Source organism: Rhinoraja longicauda, chromosome 13, assembly GCF_053455715.1.
Source record: "Rhinoraja longicauda isolate Sanriku21f chromosome 13, sRhiLon1.1, whole genome shotgun sequence".
NCBI classification, from domain to species: Eukaryota; Metazoa; Chordata; class Chondrichthyes; order Rajiformes; family Arhynchobatidae; genus Rhinoraja; species Rhinoraja longicauda.
In genome coordinates, this window is record NC_135965.1 from 28,577,517 (window position 1) to 28,602,694 (window position 25,178).

General features: G+C 43.5%; 1 protein-coding gene across 1 annotated transcript in view; it reads left to right on the forward strand.

Annotated features, from left to right (window-relative positions):
- Nucleotides 1–24,657, forward strand: part of ankmy1 (ankyrin repeat and MYND domain containing 1) — a 57,735-nt gene extending 33,078 nt beyond the window's left edge. Inside the window, exons 12-16 of the mRNA XM_078409788.1 lie at nucleotides 2,997–3,110; nucleotides 9,265–9,430; nucleotides 15,428–15,599; nucleotides 18,995–19,161; nucleotides 22,264–24,657. Coding sequence (XP_078265914.1) covers nucleotides 2,997–3,110; nucleotides 9,265–9,430; nucleotides 15,428–15,599; nucleotides 18,995–19,161; nucleotides 22,264–22,415 — 771 coding nt within the window. The 3' untranslated portion in view covers nucleotides 22,416–24,657. The remainder of the gene's footprint in view (nucleotides 1–2,996; nucleotides 3,111–9,264; nucleotides 9,431–15,427; nucleotides 15,600–18,994; nucleotides 19,162–22,263) is intronic.
- The last annotated feature ends 521 nt before the right edge of the window (nucleotides 24,658–25,178 follow it).

Sequence of the window (25,178 nt, forward strand, 5' to 3'; positions counted from 1 at the left end):
ATAATACATGTACAGTGCATTCAGAAAGTATTCAGACCCCTTCACCTTTTCCACATTTTGTTACGTTACAACCTTATTTTAAAATGGATTAAAATATATATATATATCATCAATCTACACACAATACCCCAGAATAAAGAAGCAAAAACAGGTGTTTAGAAATTTTTGCAAAGTAATTAAAAAAACCCTGAAATATCACATTTACTTAAATATTCAGACCCTTTGGTATGACACTCAAAATTGAGCTTATCTTCATCCTGTTTCCATTGATTATCCTTGAGATGTTTCTACAACTTGTTTGGAGTCCACCAGTGGTAAATTAAATTGATTGGACATGATTTGGAAAGGCACACACCTGTCTATATAAGGTCCCACAGTTGACAGTGCATGTCAGACCAAAAACCAAGCCATGAAGATGAAGGAATTCTCCGAGACAGGATTGTGTCGAGACACAGATCTGGGGAAGGGCATAAAACAATGTCTGCAGCATTGCAGGTCCCGAAGAGCACAGTGGCCTCCGTCATTCTTAAATGGAAGAACTTTTGAACCACCAGGACTCTTCATAGAGCTGGCCGCCAGGCCAAACTGAGCAATCGGGGAGAAGGGCCTTGGTCAGGGAGGTGACCAAGAACCCAATGGTCACTCTGACAGAGCTCCAGAGTTCATCTGTGAAGATGGGAGAACCTTCCAGAAGGACAACTGTATCTGCAGCACTTTACCAATCAGGCCTTTATGGTAGAGTGGCCAGACGGAAGCCACTCCTCAGTAAAAGGCACATGACAACCCGCTTGGAGTTTGCCAAAAGGCACCTAAAGGACTCTCAGAAACAAAATTCTCTGGTCTGATGAAACCAAGATTGAACTCTTTGACCTGAATGCCATGCGTCACGTCTGGAGGAAACCAGGCACTGCTCAACACCTGGCCAATACTATACCTATGGTGAAGCATGGTGGTGACAGCATCATGCTGTGGGGATGTTTTTCAGCAGCTGGAACTGGGAGACTAGTCAGGATCGAGGGAAAGATGAACAGAGCAAAGTACAGAGAGATCCTTGATGAAAACCTGCTCCAGAGCGTTTTGGGCCTCAGACTGGGGTGGAGGTTCACCTTCCAACAGGACAACGACCCGAAGCACACAGCCAAGACAACGCAGGAATGGCTTTGTGACAAGTCTGTGAATGTCCTTGAGTGGCCCAGCCAGAGACTGGACTTGAACCCAATTGAATATCTCTGGACCTGAAAATAGCTGTGCATCGACACTCCCCATCCAACCTGACAGAACTTGAGAGGATCTGCAGAGAAGAGTGGGAGAAATTACCCAAATACAGGTGTGCCAAGCTTGTAGCGTCATACCCAAGAAGACTTGAACCTGTTATCGCTGCCAAAGGCGCCTCAACAAAGTACTGAGTAAAGGGTCTGAATACTTATATAAATGTGATATTTCAGTTATTTCTTTTTAATTACTTTGCAAAAATTTCTAAACACCTGTTTTCACTTTTTTATTATGGGGTATTGTGTTTAGATTCATAATTTTAAAAATGAATTTAGTCCATTTAAAAATAAGGCTGTAATGTAACACAACGTGGAAAAAGTGAAAGGGTCTGAATACTTTCTGAATGTATTGTAGTTCTGCTACAACTCGTGTTTTCATAACACAAATTGGATATAGGCCAAGTGATGAATCAGGGAACATTATTTGCATTATGTAGGCCAAATTGGTTATATGATTGTGATCAGGAACTAGAGAACCACCTTTAAAAGCCACTTTGACAATCAGAAAAATAGCTGTGTTGGATTTTAACAGTACTGTCCAGGGAGAAAGAAAACTGCTTGCCCACAGTAATCAGACCTCTTTGCCTCTTAAGAGCACAGCTGCTGGTTTAACCGCAGGGAGCCATTAAAATTGACAAGCGATCGCTTCTATTGACACTTGTGTAACGATACTCTTTTAAACAAATTATTGCCTTTAATATTTTTAGCTTGCAGTAACAAAAATAAATCTATTGCTATTGAAAGGCCTTTATTTTTGAAAATCGTGCTGGAAAAATAACATTGTTATTGGTAGTCTGAAACTCTCTAGCCCCTAGCCCCCTTTCCCTATTGACACAAAAATTTTAATAAAGCAATTTTTTACAACACCGGGTTTCTTTGGAATGCAATTATCATGTTACAGCAGAACTACCTGCATATTCACATGTTCAGAGACTGGCTTGACTGCGGGTATGCTGACATTTAGCATACAATGAAATTTATGGTCAAATGGAGACCTGCAATATTACTATGTAATATTCTTTAATGAAACACTGTAGGATGGTTTGTGTAATGTATTATTCTGTAGTGTACAATTCTGCAAAATTATAAATTAAAGATAAGTGGTTAACATGTTGATATAGCTTTGTTAAAGTCGAGAGTATAATACTGATAGACACAAAATGCTGGAGTAACTCAGCGGGACAGGCAGCATCTCTGGAGAGAAGGAATGAGTGTCGTTTCAGGTACTGATAGTTATTCAATGCCGAATTAGGCCCTTCGGCCCACCATATCCATACTGACCATCAAGTGCCCATCAAGACTATTCCCATTTTCCAACACCATGTTTTTTGAGGTGTGACATTGAGATCTAATTGATAAAATCACATACAGTCCTGTGTGTAACGTTGAGAAATAGTCGATATCATTGTGGTATGATTTTGTTGTGTAACAATGCAGCATCCTTTCTTACAATTCTTTAGCATTTTAGTACAGGGACCACTTCCAGGACAGTGATGAGTTGATCTGTGCAAAGCCCCAGGCTCAACCACACTATTGGCCAATTTGCTGAGCTCAGCTAAGTAGGTTAACTTCAGGCCGGGCCGTATCCCGATTCTCTGCAGAGCCTGAAGGGTGGATGAGATTACAGCCTGGCTTGACCAAGCTGCTTTCTGTCGGCAAATAACTTGTACGTTTATAATGTAGGAGGAGGTGGAAATGTTGTCTATTTCATCCTCTTCTCCCTAGATCGCCAAGTTAATCCTTGCTGGTGCCAATATCTTGATGCCCATCACAATTCAAGATGAGACCAATAAAGCTGTGGGAACAGCTCTAGACTACGGCTACTACAAATATTACCAGGTACATACACCACCCTAAAGAAGCCCCTCGCAGTCCATTCCCTGTGCCAAGCTCTCTGCTGTGTGTCTGCTGTGGCTCGGTGTGTAAACCTGATGACGTCAGATGCTTGAAGATTCAAATCTCACACCGGGACTATCAGCACAAAACATAGAGCCATTAGTGTGGTACTGATAGAACATTACACATGTGGACTTCCACCTAAAAGAGCAGTGGGCTTATCGCCAAAGCCCTGTTCTTCCAACAGCATACTTAATGAAACAGATAATCTGTCAAGTAAGACAGTGCTGTTTGTGGGAACTTGCCATGCACTATTGATCACAAAGTTTCTTACATTACACATCTTGATAATGATAGTGCGGGCTGTAGCAGGATTGTTGTTTTGTAAATCGACCTAGAGACTTAATTTGTCTATTCTCTTCCCAGATGTCCGATAATTCCAGCATTCTCCATTAGATCTTTTTGTTCCAATTTGCAGCATCTTGTTCTCAGTACGACTGAAAAGACTTTAATGAACTGTAGCTTCTGAGGGTGGGTTTTTCCCATCCAGTTAAAGTTTGCAGCTCAGTGGCGACTTCCTTTCATCTCACTAGTTTCAGTCCTTATGCTATTGATGTGGAGTTTGAATGTTCTCCTTGTGACAGCATGGATTCCTCCTGGTTCTCATAGAAACATAGAAAATAGGTGCAGGAGGAGGCCATTCGGCCCATCGAGCTAGCACTGCCATTCATTGTGATCATGGCTGATCATCCACTATAAATAACCCATGCCTGCCTTCCCCCCATATCCCTTGATTCCACTAGCCCCGAGAGCTCTATCTAACTCTCTCTTAAATCCATCCAGTGATTTGGCTTCCACTGCCCTCTGTGGCAGAGAATTCCACAAATTCATAACTCACTGGGTGAAAAAGTTCCTTCTCACCTCAGTTTTAAATGGCATCCCCTTTATTCTAAGACTGTGGCCCTTGGTTCTGGACTCGCCCAACATTGGGAACATTTTTCCTGCATCTAGCTTGTCCAGTCCTTTTATAATTTTATATGTTTCTATAAGATCCCCTCTCATCCTTCTAAACTCCAGTGAATACAACCCTAGTCTTTTCAATCTTTCCTCATATGACAGTCCCGCCATCCCAGGGATCAATCTCGTGAACCTACGCTGCACTGCCTCAAGGATCCTTACAAGGATGTCCTTCCTCAAATTAGGAGACCAAAGCTGTACACAATTCTCCTCAGTTCCTATGATGGCAAATGGGATTAGTGTCAGCATGGAAGTATTTGGCCAAAGGCCCCATTTCTGTGCGCACACCTTTATGACTGGAAATTGTACCTCTTGTTCAAACTCCTCCCTGTGAGATTGTCCTTCAGTTCCTTTCTCTTCCATGTGTTTATCCATATTTTCTCCATCCTCTGCCCATTTGTTACAAGGGAACAGGTTCAAGGATCTGACCAGTAGAACATAAACAGGTCACTCGTCTGTTTAGTTGCAAATTGGTTTTATTGGCAAGAGAGGAAAAAAGAATACTTGGTATGCGTGGGGTCCAGTTTTACAGCACCACAGCATATCTCTCTCTCTCTCTCTCTCTCTCTCTCTCTCTCTCTCTCTCTCTCTCTCTCTCTCTCCCTCTCCCTCTCCCTCTCCCTCTCCCTCTCCCTCTCCCTCTCCCTCTCCCTCTCCCTCCCCCTCCCCCTCCCCCTCTCCCTCTCCATCTCTCCCTACCTATCTCTCCCCCCTTCCCCTCCTCCATCCGTCTGTCCGTCCATCTGTCCGCGGCGCTAATCGTGACTTAGCCCTTCGGTCAACCCCTCTCGTACATAAACTTGAACTACATTCTGGCTTATTAGCACCTGCCTTGATATTACATAGGTAAGAAATCAGGTGTTGAAATAAGTGCTGGTTATTCCTGGCCAATAGTACTGCTCCCAAATTTAAACTGCATCCAACGGCAGGAGACTGCATCCGAACAACCCCCCCCCCCCCTCCCCCCTTGGAAATAAAGTGCTATCAGTTGCAGAGTAGTACATCTAGCAATTCACACAGCAATACAGACTTGGGGTAAAGGCAATATGCACAGCGCTATGGACTTGCCTCATAAAGCACTACCCACTGCAATACAGACTTAGGGTAAAGGAAATACACACAGCGCTGCCGGTTTGGCGCGCTAAGGTTTAAACAGACCATTGTCGGCTTAGCCTGTGGGAATTGCAACAAACTACCGGCCACAGCGCTATGGGTCACAGACTGTTCGGGCAAAATTCTCGTATAACACCATTGAAGTCCCCACTGAAAATAATGGATTTTTTTATTGATGCTCTTCTGTCTATACACTCTGGTTTTACGCACACATAGCAATTGAAGTAGTTTCTCTTTCTTTTCCCCAGAAAATCGTTCTTTAATTTTAATGACTCCTCACAGGTATCCTTTTGAACATCTGCCTTTTAGAGTCATCAAGCCAAACAGCACGGAGACAGACCCCAATTGAGTCTGCACCACCCATCGAGAACCCATTTTTACCTTAATCCCATTTTGTTTTCCTGGCGTTTCCATCATCTCCCCCCGGGTTCACTCGGTCATCTGTATGCCAGGGCACTTTAACATGGCCAATTAATCGCAAATTTACGCAGTCACAGATAACGTGCCAGCTCCACACACACTGTACCAGAGGTCAGAATTAAAACCAGTTCACTGGAGATGTGAAGCCAGCAGCACTAGCGATGTCAACATTTGAAACATGGATGACGGACACGAAAGAAGAAGAGGACTACTAACTGTGCCACTGTGCCGCTGCTTTATTGATTTTCTTATTGATTAATACTGAATAATTCATAGAGAGGGTTATGAAAAGTGATGCTAACAAAAGAGCCTGTATTCTCTTTGAATATTCTGAAAGATACACTTTTAGATTATTTTCAGCTACAATTTTAGACGTTGCAAAATTTGCAAGATTAGAACATTTCTGTTAAACCACAGTTAAGTGAAGCTCTCCAATATCAACCACAGGGATTCGAGCCACATGGCTGAAGATGGATCTTGGAGTCCACTCTTTTTCAATTCTAATGGTTCTACCTTGTGCTGCAAGAAACCGTTGGAACACAGTGCATCTATCATTTGGTCAGCTGAAGTGGTGAATCAATCAAAAGCTGTTCTCGTGGATGCATTGGTGATCATTTTCCAATGTTCTATAGACTCTGGATCAGTTCCTGTGGACTGGAGGGTAGCTCATGGAACCCCATTCTTTAAGAAAGGAGAGAGCGAGAAAACGGAATTATAGACCAGTTAGTCTGACATCGGTTGTGGGGAAGATGCTTGAGTCAATTATTAAAGATGTAATACAGCACATTGTGGAAAGCAGTGACAGGATCGGTCAAAGGCAGCATGGATTTATGGAGGGGAAATCATGCTTGACTGATCTTCTGGAATTTTTTGAGGATGTAACAAGTAGAATGGATGAGGGAGAGCCAGTGGATGTGGTGTATCTGGACTTTCAAAAAGTCTTTGACAAGGTCCCACACAAGAGATCAGTGTGCAAAATTAGAGCACGTGGTATTGGGACTAGGGTATTGATATGGATAGAGAACTGGTTGGCAGACAGGAAGCAAAGAGTAGGAATTAATGTGTCCTTTTCAGAATGGCAGGCAGTGACTAGTGGGGTGCCGCAAGGCTCAGTGCCGGGACCCCAGTTATTTACAATATATATTAACGATATATATTAACGATTTAGACTATGAGGCTGCAGGGTGGCATGGATTGGATTGGTTGGGTGAGTGGGCAGATGCATGGCAGATGCAATATAATGTGGATCAATGTGAGGTTATCCACTTTGGTGGCAAGAACAAGAAGGCAGATTATTATCTGAATGGTGTCAGATCAGGAAAAGAGGATTATGTAGGAACTCCAGATAGTGAATCCATAATAGAAAAGCAAAAGTGTCCTTGTACATCAGTCACTGAAAGTAAGCATGCATTTAGTGAAGGCAGTGAAGAATGCAAATGGCAGGTTGGCCTTCTTAGCGAGAGGATTTGAGTATAGGAGAAAGGAGGCCCTGGTGAGACCACACCTGGAGTATTGTGTGCAGTTTTGGTCTCCTAATTTGAGGAAGGACATTCTTGCTATTGAGGGAGTGCAGCGTAGGTTCACTGGGTTAATTCTGGGATGGCGGCACTGACATATGATGAAAGAATGGATCGACGGATGAGAGGGGATCTTAGATAAACATAAAGTTCTTAAGGGATTAGAAAGGCCAGATGCAGGAAAAATGTCCCACATGTTGGGGGAGTCCAGAACTAGGGGTCACAATTGAAGAATAATGGATCGGCGAATTAGGACTGAGATGAGGAAAAACTTTTTCACCCAGAGAGTTGTGAATCTGTGGAATTCTCTGCGACAGAAAGCAGTGGAGTCCAATTCAAAGGATGTATTCTAGAGAGAGTTAGATATACTGTAGCTCTCAGGTCTAACGGAATCGAGGGATATGTGGAGAAAGCAGGAATGGGGTACTGATTTTGGATGATCAGCCATGATCATATTGAATGGCTCGAAGGGCCAAATGGCCTACTCCTGCACCTGTTTTCTATGTTTTTATGTTTCTATGTTTTGTGACCAGAGACAGGGCCGTCTTAAAGCATGGGCCTGATGGGCACTTGCCCGGGGCCCCACGAGCATAGGGGCCCCATTTTATCGACCATTTACATTTTTATTCCTGTGAGTAGTTGTCGTAGGGGCCCCAGTACACTGCTTTGCCCGGGGCCCATAATGCTGTAAAGACGGCCCTGACCAGAGACATCCATTATACCCTGTTGATGTTAATGTGTATATCTCAAGCTGGTTATGTAGGAACTCCAGATAGTGAATCCATAATAGAAAAGCAAATACTCCTTAATTGCCTTCAGAAATGCAAAGAAACCATTTCTACCCATACCTTTTAGATACTTTATTGTGCGGCAGGGTGGCGCAGTGGTAGAATTGCTGCCTTACAGCACCAGAGACCCGGTTCAATCTTGACTGCGGGTGCTTTCTGCACTGGGTTTGTACATTCTCCCCGTGACCACGTGGGTTTGCCCCGGGTGCTCAGGTTTCCTCCCACACTCCAAAGCTGTACAGGTTTGTAGGTTAATTGGCATCGGTAAAGAACGTAAATGATCCCTGGTGTGTAGGATAGTGCTAGTGTATGGGGATCGCTGGGCGACGCAGACTTGGTAGTCTGAAGGATCTGTTTCCATGCTGTGTCTCTAAACTAAACTAAACTAAAGAACTGGGGTTGTCCCAAAGTACTTTGGAGTCAATGTTGTTTTGTTTTGAAGAGTAGCCACTTTTTTACTGAAGTAAAATATGGAAGAATATTTATGGATAGCAAGTTCTCACAGATATCATAATAAAAACGTGCGGTCTAACCGTTTGAAACTGCTGCTGGATCAGCATCGCGCTCACCAGGTGATGTTTGCTGTGCTCCCTTCCATTCACTGGGGGCTCGTTTCCTGCGCTCCATTTAAGCTTACCTAATTAGCTGGAACATTTATTATAATACTGCCTAACACCAAGAAATTAAATATGTATGGCATATTAATAATATCCAATAGATCAGAAAATCTGCTGGTTCAGCATTATCAAAGTCCAAAATGTGCTGAATCATTGGAGCTTTACTGTGATCAGCTATCAATACATAATTATATAACCATTTTTTTTAAAAGCTGGAAACTCTCAGCAGGTCAGGTCCAACATAAGAGGTCAGGTCCAACATTTGGCTCGAGTCCTTATCCTCTGGGAATTGAAGGGGGTGCTCTGGGCAGGTGTTGGATAAACAGTGATCAACATCTGCCAACAGCTGCTTGGAATCGTGAGAACAAAGGAGCTAGTGGGGTGCGGCCCACTTCACTTTACCGCTCAGCTTGAAAACCCATGGTCCAGCAGAGGTAAAGTAAAGCAGTCACTGATCCCATGGTGTGGCGGGGTGAGAAATTGGAAGTAACATGCAATGTCCTGCTCCAAGCTAATACCAAAGAACCAATACCAAAGAAACATATGTTGTTATTGTTTGTTTTGTAAATATTATTATTGTAAATAATTGAAAACATTTAGTTTTGATATTTTAAAAAGTACCAAAGAAACAAATGTAATAGGTTTATTCGGGTGAAATGACTCATCCTCGTCTTCTTGTCTGCAGGATCAGAGAATATCGCAGACGCCCTATCATGCACTGTCCAAAGAGGAGCGAGAGGTCTACAATGCCCGGCGCTTCCTCCTCAACTTTTTGAGTGAGCCATTCCGTACGGCCAGCGTCGACAAGGAACGGAAGCGGTTTGACATCATCATCCAGCAGAACATTCGAAGTAAGCAGGGACCTGGCCAGTACTTGGCCTGTTGGACTCCAGCTTTACTCCCCTCACCTAGGCTTCATAAGATCATAAGAGATAGGAGCAGACTTAGGCCATTTGGAGTCTACTCCACCATTCATTCATGCCTGATCTATCTCTCCCTCTTAACCCCATTCTCCTGCCTTCTCCAGCGGGGAGTCTAAGATGCTGAGGATGGGCAAGGCTGGGGACACTCTGAGATGCAAACCTTGGAATCTGACTCTGGAGTGTTGTGATTGCAGCTCTCTAGGTAGGCAGTTGATCTCAAAGAGCAAAGATTGTGTCTCTACACTGCAGTGCTAAAGCGGGGCAGAGGGAGAGATGGAATCTATCTCCAGCAAAGGGAAAAAAGTTAAGTTCTGGTTGGGAACAAATGTTTCTTGCAATTTTATCACAGTTCACTGGGTGATAGGATAGATGTAAATAAACCCTGAGCTGGAGTTTAGGTTGAACATCTGAAAGCTGCTTATAGTTATAATAACAGCATGGAAATCAGCGATTTGGTCCACTATTTCCACATTGACCCTTTTTCAGTAAACCCATTTTTTCCCCTAAATCCCTAAATTACCATCCATTTCCACCCCCACAATCAGTAGAGTACTGATTTAATCCAAATATGTCCTGAGTGCATAGATCCAGAAAGTCTGTTTTTAGAGATACAACATGGAACAGGATCTTTGGCCCATTGTGTCTGCGCCAATCAGTGATCACCCATACACTAGTTCTGTCCTACACTCTAAGGACAATTTGCAGAAGCCAATTAACCTACAAACCTGTATGTCTGGAATGTGGGGGGAAACCGGAGCACACAGAGAAAACCCACCCGGTCACAGGGAGAAGGTACAAACTCCATACAGACAGCTTTTGTAGTCAGGATCACACCAGAGTCTCTGGCGCTGTAAGGCGGCTACTCGACTGCTGCACCACCTTGCCACCCAATTAGGCTGAGTCAGCTTAGTACCATGTAAACAAAGGACTCCCCTTCATATTTCAATTATTATTTAGTCACCTCTAATTGTCTTATAATGAATAAATAAAATTCCAAAGACACTGAACGACCATAAGGATATCAGAACATAAGAAAAGGGGTTGCTTTCTGTAAACCATCTGGATAAGGCATCTTCATGGCTGCTCCCACATTTATTGATCGAGGCCGACCTTCTGTCTCAGTGCCATTTTCCTCCACTGTCCTGAGCACAATCTGGAATTTACTCATTCTCCCTGCGACTGCATGGGGTTACTACCGGTGCTCTGGTTTTGCACATGGTATTGGGGGTAGGGTACCGACATGGATAGAAAATTGGTTGGCAGACAGAAAGCAAAGAGTGGGGATAAATGGGTCCCTTTCAGAATGGCAGGCAGTGACTAGTGGGGTACCGCAAGGCTCGGTGCTGGGACCGCAGCTATTTACAATATACATTTTTAATGACTTGGATGAAGGGATTAAAAGTACCATTAGCAAATTTGCAGATGATACAAAGCTGGGTGGCAGTGTGAACTGTGAAGAAGATGCTATGAGGTTGCAGGGTGACTTGGACAGGTTGTGTGAGTGGGTGGATGCATGGCAGATGCAGTTTAATGTGGATAAGTGTGAGGTTATCCACTTTGGTGGTAAGAATAGGAAGGCAGATTATTATCTGAATGGTGTCAAGTTAGGAAAAGGGGACGTACAATGAGATCTGGGTGTGCATAGTGCATCAGTCACTGAAAGGAGGCATGCAGGTACAGCAGGCAGTGAAGAAAGCCAATGGAATGTTGGCCTTCATAACAAGAGGAGTTGAGTATAGGAGCAAAGAGGTCCTTATGCAGTTGTACAGGGCCCTAGTGAGACCACACCTGGAGTACTATGTGCAATTTTGGTCTCCAAATTTGTGGAAGGATATTCTTGCTATTGAGGGCGTGCAGCGTAGGTTTACTAGGTTAATTCCCAGAATGGCGGGACTGTCAAATGTTGAAAGACTGGAGCGACTCGGCTTGTATACACTGGAATTTAGACGGATGAGAGGGGATCTTATTGAAACATATAAGATTATTAAGGGGTTGGACACGTTAGAGGCAGGAAACATGTTCCTAATGTTGGGGGAGTCCAGAACCAGGGGCCACAGTTTAAGAATAAGGGGTAGGCCATTTAGAACGGAGATGAGGAAAAAGCTTTTTCAGTCCGAGAGTTGTAAATCTGTGGAATTCTCTGCCTCAGAAGACGGTGGGGGCCAATTCTCTGAATGCATTCAAGAGAGAGCTAGATAGAGCTCTTAAGGATAGCGGAGTCAGGGGGTATGGGGAGAAGGCAGGAACGGGGTACTGATTGGGAATGATTAGCCATGATCACATTGAATGGTGGTGCTGGCTCAAAGGGCCGAATGGCCTATTCCTGCACCTATTGTCTATTGTCTCCCACATCCCAAAGACATGAGAATTGGTAAGTTAATTAACAGGGGTTGTAAATTAAAGTTGGGGAGGGGGATTGATGGAATTGTGGAAGGAACAAAAAAACATGATTAATGCTGGATTAGTTTAAAGTAGGTGATTGATAATCGCCACAGAGTCAGTGGGAAGAATGTTTTTTTTACATGCCTTATGTATGACGCTATGAAACATTTTATTATTTTGATCACCTCAATTATTTATTTCTTATCTTCTCTGAGTTTGTTGCATCCACTTTGATGATACATACTGTATATAATTGACGTGCCTTGCCTCTCACACCATTCCAGTAGACAGTCTTGGCGCCTTCCCCAATGCTTGCACATCTTGCAGCCGTTTAGTTAGTTTTAGCCTGCTGCTCGGTCAGCACCCTAAGCAGTTGTTGCCTAAGGTTTGCTTTCTGAATGTTCATATGTCATCAGCTGCCAGAGGAACTGGTTGAAGCAAGTAAGATAAGAAACATTTAAAAATCATTTAGGCACTTCGTGGAAAGGAGAGGTTTGAAGGGATATCGGCCAAATGCAGGTAAATGGGACTAAGTTAGATGAGCATCTTGACCAACATGGCCAAGTTGTATTATTCTCCGACTCTGTGACGATGACACTTGTGTAACAAAAAAAAAACCTTTGTGGCAAACTTCAAATTATTAATTGATCTAATTTGCTTTGCATTTTATGGGAGAGACTTACTTACACCCTACTGAGATGAGGATTGGACATGCTAGAGGCTGGAAACATGTTCCCAATGTTGGGGGAGTCCAGAACCAGGCGCCACAATTCAAGAATAAGGGGTAGGCCATTTACACCCAGAGAGTTGTGAATCTGTGGAATTTTCTGCCACAGAAGGCAGTGGAGGTCAATTCACTGGATGTTTTCAAGAGAGAGTTAGATTTAGCTCTTCGGGCTAAGGGAATCAAGGGATATGGGGAAAAAGCCTGAACGGGGTAGTGATTTTGGATGATCAGCAATGATCATATTGAATGGCGGTGCTGGCTCAAAAGGCCGAATGGCCTCCACCTGCACCTATTTTCATTTATTTTTTTTTAGCTGGATTATGCTGGAATGAGTGACAGACACAAGAAGAGAAAGTCATATTTCTAATATCATGTTGTTCATTGGCCTTTTGAATGGAGGAAAGGGAATCAGAAACTCAATAGCCATTTTGATTAATATTTGATCCACTATGCACTGTCTTACCTTTCTCCTCGACATCCCTCTCTTTAAATAACTACGATCATTGAATTGTAAGAAGGGTCCTGACCCAAAACATTGCCTTTCCATGTATTCCAGAGATGCTGCCTGACTCCAACATTTTGAGTTTTACTTAAGAGGAAGTAAATCTGTCTGCTTTGTTTTATTCATCCATATGTATTCATGAAATGTATTCATTTCATATATATCCATGAAATGTATTCATTTCATATATACATGAAATGGTAATTTTGCATGACTTTGGGCAGATTTGTATGAGTGGGACTAATTGGAAAACTCCTTACAATAAACGTGCACAAGGGAACGATTGAAATGGCTTCCATCCATGTTTTATGGGTTGGGTTTATCAGGTTTGGAATCGTATTTGTGTACATAACTACAACAAATCGATTCTGCCAGAAGCAAAACACTTTTTGTGAGCGTTGTCGGTCTCAAAAAGAGGGCAGAGGTAAAGGTGAAAGAATTTGAAATCAGGGTAGGAAAAAGAATGGAGAGAACCACTTTTATTGAGGTACTAGCATGTAGGTAGTTGTGTTCTAAATGCCTGCTGATGTTCCTCTATGCTGTCTAGTGTATTTCAAGCCAGGCACAAGGGATTCAGTGCAAGAAGCTGACTGCATTGAGGCTTCACACACAGTATGATCTTTTTTCCATTAATCCATTAGACGGGAGATTGTTTCTCTATTAGAGCCTTCTCATTCATCAATGACTTGTTCATCGAATGGCACTAGTTTCTGATTGCCTGCTCACCATTACAGGCAGTTGGTCACGGGTTACCAACATTCACAACAAATCCCTTTACTCAGCTACCTACATCACTTGCCTCGTAATTAATCTGGAGAATTGTGTGTTCTCGGTCTAGAATAGGGCCAAATGATTTTGATTTTTATCTCTTTTACTAACAACCCATAAATGTAGCTGTGGAAATGGTAGAAATCTCCTTCATGGAGTGGTGGGGAATCTGCATGTTTAGTTTGGTTTTTTAGTTTAGTTTAGAAATACAGCGCGGAAAACAGGCCCTTTGGCCCAACGAGTCCGCACCGACAAGCGATCCACACACATTAACACTATCCTGCACACTAGGGACAATTTAGACTCGTACCAAGCAAATTAACCTACAAACCTATACGTCTTTGAAGTGTGGGAGGAAATTAAAGATCTCGGAGAAAACCCTGCCGTCACGGGGAGAACGTACAAATTCCATACAGACAGTGCCCCTAGTCGGGATCGAACCCGGGTCTCCGGAGCAGCAAACGCTGTAAGGCAACAACTCCACTGCTGCCATACCGCCCAAATATGATGTGGTTTAGTCTCATGTTTATTGGAATTGCTGGATCTCTTATTCTGAGCAAAGTGAAAGTGAGTTGGGAGAAACTGTCCGAGAAAGCACCTTTGCACAAAAGGCATACCATACCCACAATGGTTTGTTGACACTTGTGTCATTATGGACCCCTTGGCCAGCACCACTAAAGCAGTCATTATATTGTGCAGCACGATTCTAAATTCCAGCTAGTTGAATGCCATTGAGCCATAGAGAGATACAGCACAGAAACAGGCCTCTCAGTCCATCGAGTCCACACCGACCATGAAACATCCATTCACACTAATCCAATTTATTTTCCACACATCCTCATTAACTCATTCGAGACACCACACATTAGTGGCAATTTGCAGTGGCCAGTTCAGCCACCAACCTGAACGTCTTTGCGATGTCAGAAGAAATTAGAGCACCCGGGGAAAACCTTCACGGTCACAGGAAAGGCATTTAAACTCCATGCAGATCGCACCAGATGTCTGGATTGATCCTGGGTCTTGGGGGCTGTGAGGTATGCCACTACGCCATTCTTCACATTAGTAAAATAATGAGAGGAAAGGTTTTAAGAGGAGGAGGTCCTAAAGACTGGGGAAAACAGCAGGGAGCCCGTCAGAAGCATAAGACATGGGAGCAGCACTCAGATGGGCTTGTGTTTAGTCATGATTCATTGCAGAGATTAGAGCCAAGCACTAATGGTGCATGTTTTAATAGAAGAGAAAAGCTTTGCTTTAAGAATGGATCGATTGTAATCATGTATTGTCTTTCTGCTGACCAGTTTGCACACAAAAAAAGCTCGGTACAGGTGCCAATAAACTAAACTGAACTGTCCTTTAGTGTTATAAGAATGCTGGTACAAATCGATTTATTCACAAAATGCTGGAGTAACTCAGCAGGTCAGGCAGCATCTCGGGAGAGAAGGAATGGGTGATGTTTCGGGTCGAGACCCTTCTTCTCCTTTAGTGTTTTCAGATTGGCATGATGAACTTTATATTCCCTGCTGTGAAGTACTTGTGTGTTTTACAGTCCGGACACCAGGGATCATATCCCAGCTCAGTGAATCTGAGGCACTGACCTTCGCTGACATCAGCCTCACAGCACAGGCCATCTTTGAGCGGCACGCTCAGAAGACCGACAAGACGCTGCCTTTGACAGTGGTCTCGGACAAGAAGAGGAAAGTTGATGACAGAGCCCGCAGGTGCGAAGTATTGGGGATGGGGATAATTAAAAGTCTGTCGGGCGCATGCTTTCCAATGCGAGCCTTTCCAAACATCAATCCCTTCAGGTGCTCCCTAGAATGTCCAGGATAGTCAGGCGACACAAAGAACAATGTACAGGCAAACTCCAATAAACCACCATGCTCTGGGCTTGAGTGCTACAATGTTAGGTAGTCCAGACTATTGGATGTTATTTCCATGAATGCCTCAAAACACTTTCATTTATTTTTATTAGATATTACTAGACGGGGGCGTCGACCCATTGGGTCCAAATCCCTCCTGTGGGCCCAGCAACCCTCCGTGCAAATCCCCCCCACCCTCCCCTCCACTCACTCACTCACCCACTCTATCCCCCCTCAACCCCCCCCCCCGCACTCCCCCCCACCTTCCCCACCCCACACCCACTCACCTACTCCATCCCCCCTCAACCCCCCTGATCCCCCCCATCTCCCCTCACCCCCCACTCACCCACTCCATCCACCTTCAACCCCCCCTTATTCGCCCCTCCTCCAAAAACCCCCATCCCCCCCTTTTGACCATCGCAAAGTCGAAATATCGTAAGTCGAAGCATCGTAAGTCGGGGAGCATCTGCATTAGATCAACAAGCCCCAACTGTGCACATGTGGACCTTCTCCCACTGTGACGTCGAAAACGGAGCCAGGCGCGGCTGACGGGCAGGACAAGTGAAAAAGGGATTTATTTAAAATTTTAAAGTGATTTTTAAAGTTTAAATAGTGAAAAACCTTTAAAATATAACAAACATATGAACCCCAGGACAATGGTGAGTAATGTGGGCCTAAAATTGCCGTGCTATCGTGTACCGTTTTGGCTGTATTTCGAAAACAAATATAAGCACAAACACACAAATATACAAGATGTGAGTTTTAATAGTATATAGATAGATATAGTATGATAAATTTTCCAGTGATCTAGTTTGGATGGAACTAAACATGAGAACTGTGTCCCAGGAAGTGGGACTCTGTAGGGAGTAAGGCACTGGTCAGACCACCTTTGGCCTTTTGTGAGCAGATTTGGGCCCCATATCTGAGGAACGATGTGCTAGCTTTGGAGAGGATCCAGAGGAGTTTCACGAGAATAATCCCAAGGATGATTGTTGGATGATTCCATGGGTGATCCCATATGATGAGTGTAGATGGATGAGGGGGGACCTCATCAAAACTTACCAAACACTGAAAGGGCCTGAATAAGAGTGGATGTGGAGAGGATGTTTCCACTAGCGGGAGAATCTGGGGCCAGAGGCCACACCCATAGAATAAAAGGATGGACCTTTAGATAGGAGAAGAGGAGGAATTGTTTTAGTCAGAGGGTGGTGAATCTGTGGAATTCATGCCCACAAAAGGCTGTAGAGGCCAAGTCACTAGGCCATGTGCGAATGGGGTGAGTCAGATGTTGAATCATTGGGAATTCTATATCAGTGTTTTACTGTACAAGGCCCAGGGGGCCTCAGTGCAGAATGAGGAGAGAGCTGCCTAAAGTGTGAATAAAGAACCAAGAAGACAGAGATCTCTTCGTTGAGTGAGCAGGAGCTTCCAATGATTGAGCAGTGACCTCCATTCTGCCAGAGGCAGAAAGAACTATTCTATCTCATTAAACATCATTCCGTCCCATAGGTACAGTGATCTTCATCTTCCCTCATCTTGGCGTTCGTGCTGACCTTCGTGGAAGTTCTCAGCCCAAAAGTAAAATCAAACTAAAAACTACTTATTTTACTTTACTTTAACTAAAAATATATAATTTTAAAATATAATTAAGTTCAGTTCATGTTAGTTAATTGTCACGTGTACGGAGGTAGAGTGAAAAGCTTTTAATGCGAGCTAACCAGCCAGCAGAAAGTCAATACATGATGACAATCATGCCATTCACAGTGTACAGATACATGAGAATAACATTGAGTGCAAGATAAAGCCAGTAAAGTCCGATCAAAGATAGTCCGAGGGTCACCAATGAGGTAGATGGTAGTTCAGGACTGCTCTCTAGTTGTGGTAGGATGGTTCAGTTGCCTGATAACAGCTGGGAACAGCTAGCTTCTAACAGCTAACAGCTAATAATATAACATTTTTTAATATTATTAAAAATATAACTATATTTTCACACGGCCGAAACATAGTGAATTGTTAATTGCACCCAGACAGAATTTCTAACGTTTTAGGTTACATGTTAAAGTTTTGTTCTGGAGTTTCTCCCTGCCCAGATGGATTGAAACCATCTTGTACCGAAGCCATTGATAGAACAGATGCCTAATTTTCCATTAAAAACCCGAAGGATGGTTTTATAGGTATATTCCGTCTGATTAATGGGTATGAACAGTCAGAAACATGAACAAATGTCCATTGGATTAGCTCCTGTTGCATCATTTTTAAGTATTTTGGCCAGACTTCTATTCTAGCCTGCAAGTGGAAGGATTAAAATGTAACCTGATTGATGCTCGTGCAGCACAGTTTGTTGCTGCTGCACTGCTTTCACGTCAGAAGAACATCTGACAGGAGCAGATGAATGGGTCAGTGTCTGGATGTTCTTGGTGAGAGGGAGATGCAGGGCAGAGGCTAGTGTGGGTATGTGCCTGCTGGCATCTCCGAGAGCTGTGGACATCTTTAGAAAGAAAGCAAACAACTTGAATTGGCAGAGCACAGACATTTTGTGGATTGCTGACAAGGCTGCATCCATTATTCCCCCTGAGAAGGTGGTGGTGAGAAGGTCATAAGGTGGGAAGGTCATAAGGTCAATGGAGGTTTTCATCAGAGTGAAGACAGAACTTTGTGTTCACTCTGATCAATGCTGTCACAAGTACATCTGCCACAGATAGGCTGATCTCTCACTCACTTAAAGTTCCAAGGTACATCACCAACAAACTTCCCTAGACCAACTACACTGGAGCTACCTCCGAAAAAAGCACACAAATACATCTACTTCCTCGGGAGACCAAGGAGGTTTGGCATGTCTCCAAATACTCTTACCAATGTTTACAGATGGACTGTAAATAGCATACAGGTTGCGTCACAGCTTGGTTTGGGAACAGCTCTGGCCAAGACTGCAACAAATTGCAAAGAGTTGATGTCCTGCAGAGACTGGCACCCTCGTGTGGACAGGAGCAGAGCACACATGCATCAGTTTAACATAGTTTAGAGACACAGCCTGGAAACAGGCTCTTCAACCCGCTGAGTCTGCGCCGACCAGCGATCACCAGTGCACTAGTTCTATCCGACAAGACGAGGGAGAAATTTACTGAAGCCAATTAACCTACAAACCCGTGTGTCTTTGGAATGTGGAGGGAAGCCTGAAGAATGCATCCCGAGTCCCCCCACCCCCTCTGTTACTGATCCCGCAGTTTTGGCTAACAGCATTTCTCCTCTTGCAGACGACACCTCTTCAAGTTCAGGTTCTGCTACTACTGCGGCCGCTCGGTGGGGGTCCATCTGACACCTTGCACCCGGTGTAAGGAAGTGTATTACTGCAGCAAGGCCTGCAAGATGGCAGCTTGGAACGAGTTTCACAAGGACGAGTGCTTCATCATGAAAGGGAAAGGTAAAAGTTTCATCCGCAAAATCTTCGCACACCAATGAGCACAGTAACAGCTGCAGCGGGTTATCTTATCTTTATAGGTCAGGGGACTTTAGGAAACCTTTGACCCCCAGACCATAATATACAGTGACCTTCCAATAATCTGACATGTTCAGGACTGAACAAATTGACGGTCTGGACTGATGGATGGATGTTATTTCCATTAATACCACTTCTATTTATTTATTTGGATGATGTCGCATGGTAACTTTTCCAGTAGCTTTAAAGAGTGCGCGGGAAACGGGGCCCAGATGAGTTCAAAGGGACCTTGGGAAGCGGGTCATTGGTGAGTTGAAGAATGGTGCGGAACCAAGGCCAACACTGTGTGAATGAGAGCGCAGGAATATGCATTTGGCAAACCTGAAGCCAAACCATTGGGAGCTCAGAGGAAGTGGAGAGCAGATCACTGGAGTTTTACTGTAATGAGGGAGATTGGGGAATACTTGGAGGAAACCTTGACTGTCTTTAAAGATACCAGGACAAATAGTAAAGCCTGCATTTAAATAAAGGGATAGAGTGTTCTTTCTCCCCGGAACTCATCACGTGACCAGGAGCTTCCTCTTATCCAACAAAGCTTTTATTCTCAAAGGAAGACAGATCCCAACAAAGCATTCAAACTTGGTGGGCTGGAAGGGATGTAATTAAAAGCCTCAACTCTAAGTTGTTTAACTATTGAGTCCAGATGCTGGGTCTCGATTTGAAACATCGACGATCCCTTTGCCTTCACAGATGCTGCCTGACGCACTGAGTGTAGTTACGTCTTAGTTTAGAGATACAGCGTGGAAACAAGCCATTTAGTGCCTGAGTCTACGCTGACCAACGATGACCATACATTTGTTCTACCCTACACACAAGGAACAATTTACAGAGGCTAATTAACCTATAAACCTGTACGTCTTTGGGATATGGGAGGAGACCGGAACACCCAGAGAAAACTCATGCAGTCACAGGGAGAACGTATAAACTCCATACAGACAGCACCTGCAGTCAGGATCAAATCTGGCGATTTCATGCAGCAACTCTACCACTGTGCTGCCCTGTTCTTCCAGCAATTTATTTTTTGCTAAACTATTTGCACTTACATGCGCTGTTTCAAAACCAAAATTTCTCCTCTTCCCCCATTAACCAAAGTAAGCATATACTCTTTAAATCAAACAACCTTGTTGATAACTCATTCACTAGTTAATCACCCCATGCAGCCTGGGCATTAGCCTTGCCCGTGACAGCCTGTTAGACTGACCACTACCTACTCTTGTCCTATTGTCTCTTGGACCCAAAACACCAGCGTCAACAGCAGCATGGATGCAAGTAGCAAACAATGTTGAAGTTTGCAGGGACAACTCTTCCCAGACATAAAGAAATGGGAGCATTTGTTTCTCTAGCCTACACCACCATTCAATATGATCATGGGTGACATACCCCAGGCCTCATCTTCTCTGTGCCAATTACAAATAGCTCCCAAGTCCCAGATCTTACAAAAAACGGATCTGCTCCAAATGTTCTAACCTCCACAACCCTCTGGGTTAGATCATTCCAGAAATCCACCATCCACTGTGAGAGGAAGTTCCGTTTGTCCCCAGTTTTTTTTTAAATTCCCCAAATTACTGACCGGTAATTCTTGGCCAACTGTCCACCAGGAATAATTGAGCAAAGAGCTGGAAGAACACAGCGGGCCATGCAGCATCCATGGGGTGGAAAGGAATTGTCGATATTTCGGAACAAAACTCCACATCAGGACCTGAGGCAAGATTATGATCCGAAGCATCAACAGTTCCTTAACCCCAGAGATGCTGATTGACCTGCTGAGTTCCTCTAGAAGGTTGCTTGTTCCTCCATATCCCAGCATTTGCAGGCTCTTGTGTCAACATTAGCCATTTAGTGACCAAATTGATTGGGCTCTGAAGTCATCCACCTGTGAAGAGAATCGTGGATTACTAACAAAACAGAAGCAACCATTCGACCCTTGGATTCACACCGGCTCTCTGGTTGTAGGACAAGAGAATGGAGGGAAAGATTACAAAGTGAGTTATGCCTTGGAAGAATAACTGCAAAGAGCATTAGTTCCAGAAAGATGGGATTTCAGTCAGAAATGTTCTGATCCAGAGAATGGATTTCACTTAGAGACTTAGGGTACTGGAGCAATGGGATTCAGCCAGAAGGAAAGGATGCATTTAGGAATTTTGTGAATGAGAGGGATAAACTTCTATGGGGGAGTTTGTGTACCAAAGCAATGGGCTTTGACAACCCTGACAGTTTTTTCAGGTGAGGCAGAGATTCACTTGCACCTCTGCCAACATCATCTACTGTATCCGCTGTTCTCGGTGTCGACCCCTATATATCAGCAAGATCAAGTACAGACTGGGCGAGCGTTTCACTGAACACCTCCGCTCCTCCCTCTCTCCTGACCCTCAGAGACTCTGAAGAAGGGTCTCGACCCAAGATGTCGCCTATTCCTTTTCTCCGGAGATTGAGCCTGACCTGATTAGTTACTCCACCATTTTGTGCCTATCTTACTGTTACAGTTTGTGTTACGGTTATATAGGATATTGGTGAGGCCACGTTTGGAGTATTGTGTTCAGTTTTGGTCACCATGTTATTGGAACGATCATGTCAAGCTTGAAAGGGTGCAGAGAAAATTTACAAGGATGTTGCCAGGCCTGAGCTATAGGGAAGAGTTGAGCAGGCTTGGGCTTTATTCCTTGGAATGCATGAGGATGAGGGGTGATCTTATCGAGGTGCACAAAATCATGAGAGGATCGGGTAAACACAAAGTGTAGTGGGTGTATGAAACAAGCTGCTTGAGGAGGTAGTTGAGGCAGGGAATATCAGAACATTCAAGAAACATTTAGACAGTTACATGGATAGGATAGGTCTATAGGGATATGGGCCAAAAGCAAGCAGGTGGAACTAGTGTAGATGGGCATGTTGGTCAGCATGGGAAAATTGGGTCGAAGGGCCTGTTTCCATGCTGTATGACTCAATGAGGGCAGAGTCTGCGATGGGCACATAGCCATTTCTTATCCTAACTTTGTGCTATTTACCACTTGCATTTCTTTCTGTTTCTAGGTCGAGGTTCATCCAGAAAGAAGAAAGGGGGCAAAAAAGATGGAATGAAGGGGTCAGAGGATGAAGATGAAGACAGAGACAGGGATGGATCACAGGATTGGAGCACTTCAACTTCACCCTCCATGGATATGGACAACTACAGCTTTAATTAAATCTGTTGACTTTCTCAGTTTCTTCTCATACACCTTTTATTGGGGAGGTGCATTATTGTATTGAGGCTTGCTAGTACAGAGAGTTTTTGGCTTATCTGATAATGTTAAGAAGCCCGGGCTAAGAAATGTAATGAAATCATGTGCACTGCTTTAAGATGTTTCAACCAATTAATTTCAGGCAATAACCTAAAAGGATATTTTTAATGTTGGAGAATGCACTAAAACACTACAGAAATGTTACCAAACAAAATTTTACACCAGAAGAACCAAGCAAATATTAGGCAGATAATAAACACAAAAAGCTGGAGTAACTCAGCAGGACAGGCAGCATCTCCGGAGAGAAGGAGTGGGTGACATTTCAGGTCGAGACCCTTCTTCAGACCATGCAGATAATACTGGCTAAAGTTGGAGATATTATGTATGGGAGGAGGAGGGGGGTGTTCAAGAGGCCAGAATTAGAGTTTGGTGTTTGTAGGGGCTGGAGGAGATAACAGAGTTAGACAGCATTGAGGCTGAAGAGAGATTTGAAAAAATGAGACATCATTTAACTTTGAACCAAGGTAACCCAGATAAGTGTGCCAGGGTGAGAGTCAGGACTGTGTTAACTTAAGGAGATACAGAAGTATATGAACAAAAGCTTAATAATGGATTTTAAATAATGTATTGTAAGTAGGCACGGTTAAGTGCAATAATCCCAGAGTTTAATGCCAGGAGCAGTTGATTTGGCAATTAATAAAAGGACAGCTTTAAAGGAGTGTGGAAACCTCAGATAGTTACAAAGATATGACAGAGAAAGGTCATTCCACAGAGAGATAGGAAAACAAGAAATTAAAATCAGGCAACTGCTCAGTTGGGAACCACACTGGTCACAAACCCAGGGTCGAATGGACATTGTGTGTGTTCATTCAAGGTGAACAGGATTGTGGATGACCTGAGGTTTACGGAGGTTAGAACAAGGATGCTTGTCTAGGAATGTATTGGAAGATTTGTGTCCGGGCATGGCAAAAGCATGGCTGGGCATTTCAGGAGCAATTGTACTAAACGAGTGTTAGATTCAGGTGATGCTACCAATGTGAGCATGATTGGGCTTAAGGATGCCAAGATTAAAAGGTCTAAAGCTTATCCAAAGTTCAGGCATGCCACCATCGTTGTAAGCAATCTGGTTTAATTTTAGGGCAGATGGCAGAAGGAGACATGAAACTGGTCGCTGGGGTTTGGAGTTTGTGACAAGGACCATGGGCAGGTAATTTATTCAGTCGATTGATGTTACGGGACTATCGGAGTGTCAAAACAGCAATCATAGTGTGTTATGCAAGGAGTTTGAAATGAGGTGGCAATTGGCAAGATTAGATCAGTGGATGAAGGGGGATTGTGGGTTTGAAAGCAGAGGGGAAGGAAACTTGAGAAGAGGGAACCATTATTTACACCAGCTGACATGGAACAGGAAGGAAAATTAAGTAGTTGAGGGACCAAGCTATGGGATTCATGGGAAAGAGAAAGGTGCGACCAAATAAAGAAAGATGTGAGTTCAGATAAAGGTTCAGTTTATTGTCACCTGTACCAATTAAGGTACAGTGAAACTCGAATTACCATACAGCCATACGAAAAACAAAAGCAACAAGACACACAACTGCATATAAGTTAACATAAACATCCACCTTAGCAGATTCCCCACATTCCTCATTGTGATGGAAGGCAATAAAATCCAACTTTCTTCCTCTAGATCTAGAATTATTGGGAGAGTGTGTGGATGATATCTAGGCAAAGGTTTTAAGATGTTTTGCAGTACTTAAAATAAACCTAAAGAATGTGGAACTTTTGGATTTTTAGAACAATGAGCACAATTGATAGACAAAAGGTTGTCAATGTTTTTTGTGAGCAAACCAACCCAAACCCATCGTTTGCCAGATGTTAAACGAGCAGAAAGGCGCCATGCCTTGGTGGTGGGAGAGATGAGAGTTGTAGCCAAGGGCTTGGGAGAGAAATGCTTTTACTGGGACTGAGGCTTTCTAAGATGGTGGAAAGTGTGATGTGGATATAGGTAACCATAGAAACGTCGAGGAAAACAAAGGGCTACATTTCCTACTTCTTCTCAGCAAGCACTCCCAGGGACAGAATGCATTATAATTCAGTCCGCTTCACAGCAGCTGACAGTGTCATGTTTTAAAATCTCAACGATTATGCAAAACAGTACTTAATAGCTAAAGCTGCATGACAGTGGGGTTTACAGATGTAAATTGACTTCCAGCACAATAAACAACCCATGCACTTGAAAAGAATAAAGTGACATTCTTGTGTTGTTCGCACTTGCTCCTGCTGTTCATTTAACCGCAGCTAAACTATATGCCAAGCTAAATTCAAAATACTGCAGATATCTGGAATAAAGCAGAGAATGCTGGAAATACTCAAGCTTGTCAGACAGCATCTGTGGAAAGAAACAGAACTAATATTTCAGTGCAATGATCGTACATCTCAACTTGGAAATGTTAGAGTCCAATAAAAGGAGAGAAGGGGCAGAGAGAATCAAAGTGAGGTAGTGTGGAGGTGGAAGAGAATAGGGATGGAGACACTGAAACAGCGAAGTAAGGGTTTATGCACAACAGAGATTATGCAGCACTTAGATGTTGGAGTTCAAATGTTCTGCAATACTAGCATTGTATAGTTCAGCGATTCGCCAGCACTCGGACAACTGAGTTCAGACGATATACAATACTTACACGTAGCATTTACAAAATGTTCAGCAGTCAGTACTGAGATCATCAA